Genomic DNA, 12,038 nt, shown 5'->3' on the forward strand with positions numbered 1-12,038 from the left:
CTGTCAAGTTACGAATTCTTAAAGTTACGATCGGCATGAGAATCGAGGTCCAGAGTGACCAAAATGAACTAACGCCAGATTTCTTGAGCTCTGAATCTATCCTATACTAACGTAGCAAAGTGCCAACTCACACCTCAACTAAAAGGTGTCTGGCATAAACATCAGCGGGTCTGACTTCAGAGATTCATCAAAGAAGTTAGGAGCTTCACTTCAGGACTTCACCAAATGCATCAACAATCACTGCAGGCAGGTACATTTTAAGTACTGTCACAAATTTAGGTTTTGCTTCAACTGACATTCCATTCACTGGTCCACATAGAGAACAAACTCCCCGATTTAAAGAAGCAAAAATATGGAAAGACGAGCATACGAGATGGTTATGGACACACTCCATTCGAACCGGTATACCTTTGAAACAAATATTTTCAGTTGAGAAATTCATCGTCCTTCAGAAAAAACGGCGAGTTCTTCAAGAGTCTGAGCAGTCGCCGATTCTTCAAGAACTCACCTTTTCTTCAGGAAATCGCCGTTTTTTTAACCTTTTGTAGAAGGAGATATTCCTTGTTCGAAATTTTGAAAAGGCGAGAAGAAATGACGACTCTCCGAAGAAAAGGTGAGCTCATGAAGATTCGTTGACTATTCACATTTTTTTCAGGAACCCGCCGTTTCTTCAGAATGTCGTCGTTTCTCGTGTCAGCGATTTTTCAGTGCCATATTGCGAAGAACGACAATTTTTGAAAGACAATTTGTCGATCGCTACAACGCGATCCATAATTTCAGGTTGTAATAAAAGTTTGGGATGAGCCCGACGACTTATCGTTGAATGGTACACTCCACATACGATGTTGGACCAAAAACAGTGTTCAAGCTTTGTGATAACGGGAAAGTAGAAGAACTGAACAAACGATCTCTTGTGCAAGGCATTCGTCTCAGACTCCACATTTTTATTCCGTTTATTGTTGACGACATTCGTTCTTATATTGGCTCCTCAAACACTTTCGTTTATCAAAAATTCATTTCAACAGCGTCACTCAACCCGTCGCTTTTTAACCAACGATCCGAGCAAATCCGAAATCGACATATCAGCCGTAGATGTTGTCTGGGCATTGGCTGACGTTTGTGTCTTCAAATTGCGATGATGGGGAAAGGTGGGCATTAATTTCGGATCGCACGGTAACGGTGGCTCTTTGAAATAGCTGCTTTGCAGGCATTCCTCGGCCGTCGCTCGTTTCTTCGGATCGTACATGAAGAGGAAATTTAGCAAACGTAGACCAGTAACTGAGAGCCACGAAAATCGAGGTTTCAGATTGTTGTACGGTTGTTGTTTCAGGGAGAAATTTTGCATGGCCGGAAGTTTGGAAAATTCTGGCCAAATGTTTTCTGATGGAGTTCCTGTGGGATCAACGCACGGTACTTTAGTATCCATTTCGTTCAGATGCTTCCGGCTCTTACCTAAAAGATCGATGATTAGCTCCAGTTGTGAAATCTCTGATGTTCCTGGCAGCAGCGGTTTGTGCCCTGAAACGATTAAAACAATTGCAGAAGTGACGACCAATGTCAACATGGTCAAGAGAAAGTGATAGAATTACCCAGCAGTTCGCCCAGTATACATCCAACGGCCCACATATCAATCGGAGTATTGTGACTGGTTGAACCGAGCAGTAATTCTGGAGCTCGGTACCAAAGTGTAACCACATGTGGAGTCATAGGCTTTGGTGGAACGCCGAAATATCTTGCCAAACCGAAATCAGCTGAAGAAGGAGTGGAACGATGACAACGATTCAAGGAAAAATTTTCGGATCGGAAAATCTTACCAATTTTTACGGCCCCCGTTCTTTCTGTGAGCAGTAAATTTGATACTTTCAAGTCCCGATGAACAATGAAATTCGAATGCAAGTACTTGAGCCCCTTGAGGACTTGCAAAACGATGCATTTCACCTGCGACTCGGAAAACGGTGTGGTCATATTATCGAGCAGTGATGCAAGGTCCTGTTCACAGTATTCCATTGCCAGAAATATGCTGTCGAAATATCGGCCTTAAAATTGGAAATCAACAGTGAAATGGCAGAAATCAGAACCTTTCCAGACTCCGTCCCACGACCACTTCCTTCAGTCTGACAATGTTTTCGTGTGAACACTTCATCAGGATGTGAATTTCACGAAGTCCAGACACCGGCAGGCCGTCTTTTTCCTGGTCCATTCTGACTTTTTTAAGGGCTACGATTTCGTTGTTTGATGTGTCCCTGGCACGATCTGTGTTATGTGGGATACGAGAAAATTTTACTTATTAACTCAGGCATCTGCTTAAGCACACGAAAGACAGTCACGAATAACTGTTTTTCGTTCGTTCGTCTGATCGATCCTCTCAATAGCAATGTCTTAATCACAGCTCTTACCACTGCTACCCGTTGATCAGTCCGCTTATAAAAATCTAACATTTATTACTTACAAACAATCCCATACGTCCCTTCGCCGATTCGATTCAGTTTTTCGAATTCCGTGACTAAACGACACCGTCCGAGCTACAAAACGAAGATCGGTCCATAATTTTGTGTGCTCAATTTTATCAAAGTGAACGTACCAAGTCTTCATCCCGAATTTCAACCGTTCGTCCGGGATTACAAAATGATGGCAGCACTCCGCGTCTAGTGATGGGAGCTTGGGGATCGTATGCCGGGGCTATTGTTTTCTTATTTTCAGTCGAGTCGTCCACGATGTTTATGGGAACTATAATGCACAGTTTGGTGAATTCTTTTAAGGAAATTGCCCAATTTTGCATTGGAATTACCGAGAACCATTTTGTCGATAAAATTGAATTCAAATTTGCAAATTGAATATTTCGATCGGTTTCTGTTTTCTGATTTGTTTATGTTGTCGCACAAAAATGACAAAATCAAAATTGTGTACGTTCACTTTGCTCACACCATTTAAATAATTCCCTTGACTGAAAGTCAGGGTCTTACACCAGAAAATGTGGGTAACAAAAAGGTTCACTGTGATTGAAAATGCATGAAATGCTATGAAAAACGTTAAATGTGGGTAACAAAAAATCGTTGAGGGCACAATAACTTGAGTAATTTTTAACCAATTTGGATGATTCTTTTTTTTAAATACGTGGAATTAAAATCCCGAGGCTAAGTTCGAAGATGGGCTATGTAGGACTAAGGATCTGGAAGCTATCCGAGAAAAACGGGATTTTATACTGTTGATCAAAGCTTCAATTAAAAAAGATTACTTTGATGAAAATTGATTTGGTTTGGTAGTGTGGGTAAAGATCATATAAGTTTGTTTTCGACTTGCATGAAACTAGTAGGAAGAATAATTTCATCATTCGATGCCCATCTTTTAACGTGTAAACATCTCTTGCTAGTGAACTACTAACATCTTGATAGTTGACTATCAAATTTGATAGTTGACTATCAAATCTGATAGTCAACTATCAAATCTGATAGTCAACTATCAAGTTGTTAGTCAACTATCAAATTTGATAGTTGACTAACAAATTTGATAGTTCTATCAACTTGATAGATTTGATAGTTGACTATCAAGTTGATAGTTGTCTATCAAATTTGATAGTTGACTAACAACTTGATGGCAGACTAACAAATTTGATAGTTGACTATCAAGTTGTTTGTCATTTATCAAGTAGGTAGTTTTTTACTCCCTTTACAACCACATCTTACACCAGCAAAATGCCTGTTATCAAATTAGCAAACTTTGATTAAGAAGTGTAAGAAATTTTAATAAAAAAGTTAAATTTTTGCAGACAATATAAGATGAATTATCTCAACTAATTTCTGAAGTTTTTAGCCCCGTACGAAGTACGAAGGGGCTTATAGGATTACGATGCCGTGTGTAATTGATGGAATTCGAAGCAGACGGTAAGGGCAAAGTGTTTGCCTATGTTCATAGATAACGAATCCGCAATAAAAATTTTGTCCGTCCGTCCGTCCGTCCGTCCGTCTGTCCGTCCGTCTGTCACGTCGATATCTTGAGTAAATCAAATCCGATTTCAAATTTTTTTTTTCCCTGCAAGATAGTCAAAATAGTGAGGCTAAGTTCGAAGATGGGCGATTTTAGGTCGACCCTTCCGGAGCTGGGGCCCAATAAGTGCCTAACTGTTTTTCGACGATATCTCCAGACATTTAAGCACTACACTTGTAAGTGATACGTCAAATGAAAGGTATTTACAATACCGATCGACAAAAAAAAAGTTTATGAAAATTGGATGACCGACTCGTGAGTTAGACCCCTTGGTGTGAACTAGGTACAGGGCGGCAAGCCGTTTTTGCTTGTAGGTTGGCCAAATTTGAACGTATTTAGATGGATTTTGCTTTAAGGGGCCATTCATAAAGTACGTACTCCCGAAATTGACGATTTTTGACCCCCTCCCCCCCATTGCACGCTTCTGCACGCTTTTGAAGATACCCACCCCCCTACCCCTTAAGTACGCACAAATTAGACAAAATTCATTATTTTGGTTGAAAAATCGGTATCGATCGATTTTGCTAGAACAAATGTTGCAAAAATGTTTTGATGCCATGCCGCTTGTTTGATGAATGTCTGGTGGGTATACACATGAAATTAAACAATTGCATTGAGTCAAGTGCAAACGCATAGATGCGCAGATTTTAATTTCAATCGAATAGTTAGTATTGGGATAACTCGAAATGGGTTCTGAATCGAAAAATTTTAAACGAATCGGTGAACTCAAGCGAAAATATAAATTTGTGCTGCATTGTGATCTCATTCCATATGAAAATATACCGGACACTATACGTGAAGTAGAGAATGATCTAAGCCAAATTCAATTTATAATTTCGAAATGTGAAGACTTTCAATTTGTAAACGCGTGTGAGAACTTATCGAAAATATTGAATGATATAACGGTTTACTTAAAGGAGAAATTAGAACATTTTCTCGGTGTAAAATTAGATGTGAAGCGTCCGATTGTTTAATAGTAAAATATTTTCCTTAAAGTTTTTTGTGATAATGAGTTTTGTTAATAAAGGAAAACTTTACTCTGATTTATTAAGCGCGTACACAAAAGCGTATTCAGACAATAAGTAAAAAAAAACTATTCAGGAAGATGTGAATAGATTCTGGAACAATGTAAAGCGAGATAAAGATGTGAAAAATTTGGTAGACAATGAAATAGCGAGTCTAAATAAAATCAAGGCGAAAAAACAGGTTTTTTTCCAAAAATTTTGGCTAGATGCCAGTAAAAAACAAAATGATCGTTCAAATAAATCATTACCCTCGGTTGACAAAGAAAATAAAATAAATTCGCCTAACATAATAATCGGATCGCCTGTTGATGAAGTGCGTGTACATGACGAAACTGAAAAAAAAACATTTAACACCCGCCCAAGACAAACTGAAAACAGAATTATTAATTCTTGATTCTGACGTGACCGCTTTAACAAATCGCGTTGATTGTGGTTTAATAACAGAAGAAACCGTGTCTGAATTAAAGATGAAAAAAACTAAATTTCAGGTACTGAAGTGTGCGAACGAGAATTGTTGTAAACCGAGACGCAGTTCAATTTTTAAATTTTTACATCCCACCGGCCTGCCACCACCGATACCGATTCAACAAACCAAAGACGGGCTTAAAATAGCAGAACTGAAGGACATTGACAAATATGCAGATTTATTCGTGACCCTATCGATCAGTGAAGCCGAAAAGCTTAAAATGTTGCCTGAAATCTCAACGAAAAAAGTTGTTTACGATTCGTTCTGTCCGTCTGTCCAAGACAAAATAATTGGTAGGGTCTGTGTTTGCGGCCGCTACTTTAGTTCAGTATCGTCAATGAAAAGCCATTTAAAAGCAAACTTTTCATGTAAAAAATCAGTACCGCCGGTAAAACCTGTAAAGTTGTTAGGGCAACGGAAAGACGAGAAGCTAGTTCTTGTTCAATATGACACCGAGGAAGATATCGAGTGGGTGTATGATCTAGATCTTGAAAGCGAAGAAGAGTTTGTAGAGAAAGTACAGCCTGAAAACGAACATTTTTCGATTGAAAAAGTTTTGACTCCAGTTTGGAAGGAGGACAAACAATAATTTTGATTCTACAATAATTGAAATAATTTGAAATTGTGCGCACGTTTTTAACAGACACCCCCCCCCCTCCCCTGCGAGGGCCGTAATTCACACGAGTCGTGACATTTTATTATTATTTTTTCTCGGTCTACCAATAAATGTCTTTTTTTACAAATATTTTTAATCTTTTTACCATTATAGAGTCGAAATTGGTATCAATTTACCGAAAATATTGGTAAACTGAGTTATTTTTAACGATGAACCAAAAACTAATAAACTTTATTTATTACCATGTCACCATGTAATTAAGTACATTAAGTGCCGGGGACTTCCTTTTTTTACGCAAAAGTGTAAGAGAAGAACATCTATTTTGTGAAAAAGTCCTCGTTCCACATTCACAAAACAAACTTCGCATCTACTCTTATGTAACAAAAAGGCAATCAAACAGAATAATAGACAGCTCATACGAGTGGGAAGTTTACAGCCAGAGCGAAGCGAGGGTCGTAATCTACACGAGTCATTTTTTATTTATGATTTGAGGTTGATTGAAAAGCTTGAAAATTGAAAATTTATAATAAAATTGAGAGCTCAAAAAGTGGTCAAAAATCATTCCACCTTACGCTTGTCAAATTTTACTGTCATTTGTGTGGAGTCATTAATGTAGTAAATATATTATGTATTAAATGTGACAAGTTTTTATGAATACGTCAAAAATACATTTAGAAAATTGTCAGTTAAGGGACCTGACCCGCCCAAAAGGTGGGACCTAGCATTGACAGCGTTGACAGTTCTATCTTTTAAAGAGAGAGAGAAAATTCATTTCAATTCACTCCTGATGGTTTTTTTTTTGTTGTACATACTACTGTCACACGCTTCATCACCGAAAAACTTGTTTGCTCTACAAAAAAAAAGAAAATATTCGAAATGGTCAATGACAATTTATCTGCCTTGGAGAAGGATATTTTTGATAAAATATCCAAGAGCGATGCAGGCGGACTAAAATTTCTCCTCTCACAACTGACTGGTACATCAGTGGACATTGTGGACGAAAATGGAATGACACCACTACAGCATGGTAATGACACCTCTAACACATTAGACTTTTCTAAAAACATTTTTGCGAATTTTAAAACCATTTTTTTGGCCCACAGCTTGTTATAAGGGCAACGTTGAGTGCGTACAGATGCTGCTAGATCAGGTGAGTGTGAGGATTGATTCGAAATGTATCATCAATTGACAATCTACTTTTCTCTTCTCGGACACCTCCAGGGAGCGGACCCGAATTCCAGTAAACATGGCATGAACTACACCGCTCTCCACTTCGCTGCTCTGTCGGGAAACACCAGCATTTGTCTACTGTTACTGCTGGCTGGTGCTAATTCGATGGCATTAAATTCGGTTTCGCGAACTGCCGCACAGATGGGTGGATTTGTTGGCAATCATAGGGCAGTCGCTACCATCAACAATTTCATACCAAAATTAGAAATCGAATATTATACAAAACTACAGGGACAACAAACGGAGCCGTATTTACCGATCATCTTGTTAGACCCGTTCCATCGGTTCGTCATCGAAAGTAACATTCATCCCGTTCGCATTGCACTGAATTTGCAGAAATTCGGTGCATTCAGCGATCATCTGAAACAACTGAAAAAAGTCCTGGAAATGATGGCCGAACGTGAAATGCAGCGCAGCAACGAGGTGAACGAAATAATGGCTTTCAAATACCACTACCTCGGCTGGATTGTAACCGAGATTCACAAATGTCGCGATCATTTTCAATCGCGGAATAAGGACGGGGGTGTCGACAACAAATCGGTTGATTATGTGGAGCTGTTTGCCAAACGTGTGCTGAAGGAGAACAAACAAGGCCTTTTGGAATATGTTGAGTCGACTGTTAGAGATTGCGTTCGTGAATTTCCTTTCAGAGAATGTACAATATTCCGGCAAGTGGTGTCACAATTGGCTAACAAGGACTGTACTTCAGCTTTAGACGTTGTACGTGCGGCTATTAATGGTCAACGAGGATTTGTGGTGAGTTTTTCTTCTCTTTTGTCTCATTCATCCATCACCCAAACTAAAGTTTCGATGATCTGAAAAGTGGCAATTGGTTTAAAAAAAGGACGGGTCATACCTTACGGCGAAAAAGCTACTTTTGCCCCGAACGTTCACCTGCTAAAGAATATTGAGCGATATCGCCAAAACTTGAACCAATTTTGGTGAAAATGAAAACCATGGTTCGGCGATCCGGGCAAGCTATAGCTTGTTTGAATCGTCTTTCAATTCTGAGAAAAAATGGGTATCTTTTACTTTTTCTGTTAATTCCCATTTTCGGTTCACTCCATTTGCATCGCTTCATCCTGTTTGAAGACCAAAAACAAGTTGAAAACACTGAAACATATGAGTCTACTGGACAGAGATTTTACTTCAACTAACTTTATGGCTTGCAACAAAATTTTTCTGGGGTTTATTATACATGGAACGAAAGAGAGTAAGTCCAGCTACAAAACCCTATGGCAAGTTCCGCGGAAAAGTTCTGTTGCAAGCCAGCGGGACTGTCCAAACATTGACCATACTTTGAGTCATACGTCCAGAACGGGTGGCGGCCCATACCGATGATTATACTCTTTATGAAGGTCTGCGAAAGGCCTATATTCCTACAAAATTTCAACTTTTAGAAACATGTCTATCTCGAGCTATCACAAAAAAACTGTTTTCACTACCCTTTGACATGCAATCACTTTTCACGTGTTCACCCCGAAAATGGTAAATTAACCGAAAAAGTAAAAGATCCCTATTTCTTAGAATTGAAAGACGATTCAAACGAGCTATAGCTTGCCCGGATCGATGAACCATTGTATTGATTTTCACCAAAATTGGATCAAGTTTTGGCGATATCACTCTTAATCAACTTTCGCCAACCTCTGCATGAAACGTTGACCACCTAATTCGAGAAAAGTTTCTTGTTTGCAAGGTTGCGATCGCTAACGATTTTTATTAGCGACGCTAACGCTAATTTCGAAAAATGTTAGCATCGCTAAACCTATTCGCTAACCGAAAAAAAATTAGCGCGCTAGTAGCGGCCGCTAATAGCGATCGCTAATGTTTCGCTAAAAGATCTCATGAATAAGACGATTTTTTAATTTATAAATTTTTTAACATTTTTGATCATGCTGAACATGATGAAATCTCAATAATTTTTTTAAATATTGTTTTTGATGAACTTTGATTGAATTTTGAGGAAAATTTATTAGATTTTATGATTACGAAACTGCAAAGCTCTCATTTCTCATTTGACAGGGATCGGTTCTCTAAACGAATTTCGAAAAATTGGGAAGCCTTTCAGAAGCGGCACTACTGCGTATAACTGTATTGTATTTTATGAATAGACGACCAATTTCAAATCGATAAACTTTTGAATACAGAAAATTTGGTATTTTCAAAGTGTACCCCTTGAAATGTCTTTAATTAATGTCTGAGCAATCGTTTTCTTTAGCCGGCTACGGGCTACCACTTGTCAAATAGAATAAAGCTGGTTCGAAAAGAATTGACTTTTGTTCACAATTAGACAAAAGTTCGACAGTAAAGTTCCGAAAATAAATGTTGAAGATTGCCTTTTTACTAGTATATTTACTAGTATATATATAGTTGGCATACTAGTGATGAACAATTGGAAAGTAAAGCTTTCATGTGAATTTTGTTAATGCAAAGAATGAAAAGTATTTTACACGATTGCGAGTTGAAGTTGGTCTAATACATGAAATCTCATAAACTTTCAACGGACTTTGAATAATTTTTCAACGCTTCACTTCTAGTTATGCAAATAACAATTCTAATAATTCAATACTAAATTGTTCAATACCTAGAAAGTTCTGTTTTTCATTAGCGAAGTGATTAGCGATCAGCGAAAAACTTTTCGCTACTGATATTCTAGCGAGCGCTAACGCTAGTAGCGACAAATTTTGAAAATTAGCGTCGCTAGTAGCGACGCTAGTAGCGTCGCTAATGACTAGCGACGCTAGTGCAACCTTGCTTGTTTGTTATCTAAATAGCTATTTAGTAATCTGAATCAGGTGCACCTGACTCCATGACTATGTCGCCATTGGAATATTGTTCCGACGGCACACTTTGTAGCCCATTAAAATTGAAAAGTTCCGTGGCTTAAGAATTTTATTTAATCAATAGCAAAGTCCCTAGTGCCGAAAAGTACCTCAGTTACAATATGTAAAAATGTATTTTACTTGCTACATGCGTCGAAAACCGTACTTTTCATGTTTCAAGCACTTCTTTCGACGCCCTTAGCATATAAAATCCATTACATAACTCGGGATAAAAATGAAAAATCTCGTTTTGGTGTGTTTATCGACCTCAGCTACGCCTCGGATCAACAAAATTCACACGAAAACTCCACTTTTCATCCCTAGTCATGTAAAATACTATTAATGCTTACGCTAAGAAAACGCGTGATTCACGCAAAAAGTGACTTATTGCATGTTTGTACATTGTAGACATTGGTCTTATCTTCACTTCATCAATAACCATCAGACCATTGGTTCACTTATCCGCAAATTGGACGTGTTAGATGAATACGTATCAGAAGTGTTCATTCCGGCATTCGTGTTAAGAGAATTGCGTTCATCTTCACTCTACTTTCTTTCCGAGAGATGCGGGAAAACAGGAAAAGTAGAAAAATATGCAGTTTTGCTTGCTCTCTCAGACTCTCACCTCTAGCTACTGTTGTACACATCTGATTTTTTGTTTCGTCTCGTCACGACCTTTCGTTTGACATATCGCACAGCTTATTGAGCTCAAAAATGTGATGTGTCAAACAAAAGATCGTGACGAGACGAAACATAAAAACGGGTTTTGTATCAAGGTACTGAAGGAACAGGTTAAGACACTTACGAAGGCGGTAGAAACACAAATTTTGACAATTTAGACAGGTTCTGTTGAACGCACTCATCAGAGATTGTGTGAAAAGAAAACTTTAAGAATTTTTTTTATGTTTATCAAGTTGTCATTTCACACAATCTATAATGGGTGTGTTCAACAAAACATATCTAAATTGTCAAAATTTGTGTTTTTAACCGCCTTCGTGATCAACTCAGAAGTGTCTAACCTGTTTTTTCGGAACCTTGGTTTGTACAACAGTAGCTGTAGGCGAGAAAGGAAGCAAAACTGCATATTTTACTAATTTTCCATCTTCCCGGCAAGAAATTTCTTTTGACAATTATTTTGCGAATTATTTGGAATTCTTCAGACACCACACTTTCCCAGATGGGAATTACTCGTCACATCGATAAAATTCACTCATACATTCCTTTAAATAATCCTTTTGATTATGAATACCATCGCATCCCGTTTCTAATGTCCATTTCTGTTGTTCGACAATTCTATAGGAAGATATAACTGCGTGCAGTACGTGTGGCGAAGAAGGACCTGACAAAAAATGTTCCAAGTGCAAACAAGTGCAATATTGTGACAGAGAGTGTCAACGTTTACATTGGTTTATGCATAAGAAAGCATGTGCCCGACCGATGCCAACCGGAACAGCGTCAAATGGAGCGAATGCCAAGAAGGACATTGATGCAACGGAAATAAGCGAATCATTGCAGAATTTGGTCGCCGGTTAATTTATACACAATATATGTTGTGTAGGTGTGTGACAGATTGTGCATAAGAGCCGCACTTATCTCAGCTTTTACTTGCCAAAATTTGGGACCACCTAAAAGCTGTTCCGTACAACGTTTGGCCCGGCACATGTAACCTCTTATTATTTTTCCAAAAAAGAAATTATTTTTTTTTTCGTCAACAAAACATTATTTTCTAATTTGAGATTTCAATATCAAAATTGATGGGTGTCTGTGTGATTTCATACGAAATTTAGTCGGTTTTTCTTTTTCAAAAATATACAGTCTAGGCATACTATATTATAACGACGAGATGTCTGTCTTTCTGTTTGTCCGCTATTTACCGTCAAAATGAAAGTTCAGAG

At 38.1% G+C, this 12,038-nt stretch overlaps 2 protein-coding genes across 2 annotated transcripts; one reads left to right on the forward strand and one right to left on the reverse strand.

The window, feature by feature from the left end:
- Nucleotides 1-909: 909 nt before the first annotated feature.
- On the reverse strand, nt 910-2,933 carry LOC119084873 (cyclin-dependent kinase 10). The gene is made up of 8 exons (XM_037195013.1): nt 2,789-2,933; nt 2,582-2,727; nt 2,450-2,522; nt 2,079-2,253; nt 1,815-2,020; nt 1,590-1,751; nt 1,453-1,518; nt 910-1,392 (listed from the first exon to the last, which is right to left on the reverse strand). The coding sequence occupies exons 1-8, from the start codon at nt 2,796-2,798 to the stop codon at nt 1,028-1,030; spliced, it is 1,203 nt and encodes a 400-aa protein (XP_037050908.1). The 5' UTR covers nt 2,799-2,933; the 3' UTR covers nt 910-1,027.
- A 3,401-nt stretch (nt 2,934-6,334) lies between these two features.
- Nucleotides 6,335-11,751, forward strand: LOC119085490 (ankyrin repeat and MYND domain-containing protein 2). Its single transcript, XM_037195906.1, has 5 exons — nt 6,335-6,344; nt 6,873-7,118; nt 7,195-7,241; nt 7,313-8,077; nt 11,443-11,751. The coding sequence occupies exons 1-5, from the start codon at nt 6,335-6,337 to the stop codon at nt 11,674-11,676; spliced, it is 1,302 nt and encodes a 433-aa protein (XP_037051801.1). The 3' UTR covers nt 11,677-11,751.
- Nucleotides 11,752-12,038: the final 287 nt, after the last annotated feature.

This window comes from Bradysia coprophila, unplaced genomic scaffold, assembly GCF_014529535.1.
Source record: "Bradysia coprophila strain Holo2 unplaced genomic scaffold, BU_Bcop_v1 contig_94, whole genome shotgun sequence".
Taxonomy (NCBI): Eukaryota; Metazoa; Arthropoda; class Insecta; order Diptera; family Sciaridae; genus Bradysia; species Bradysia coprophila.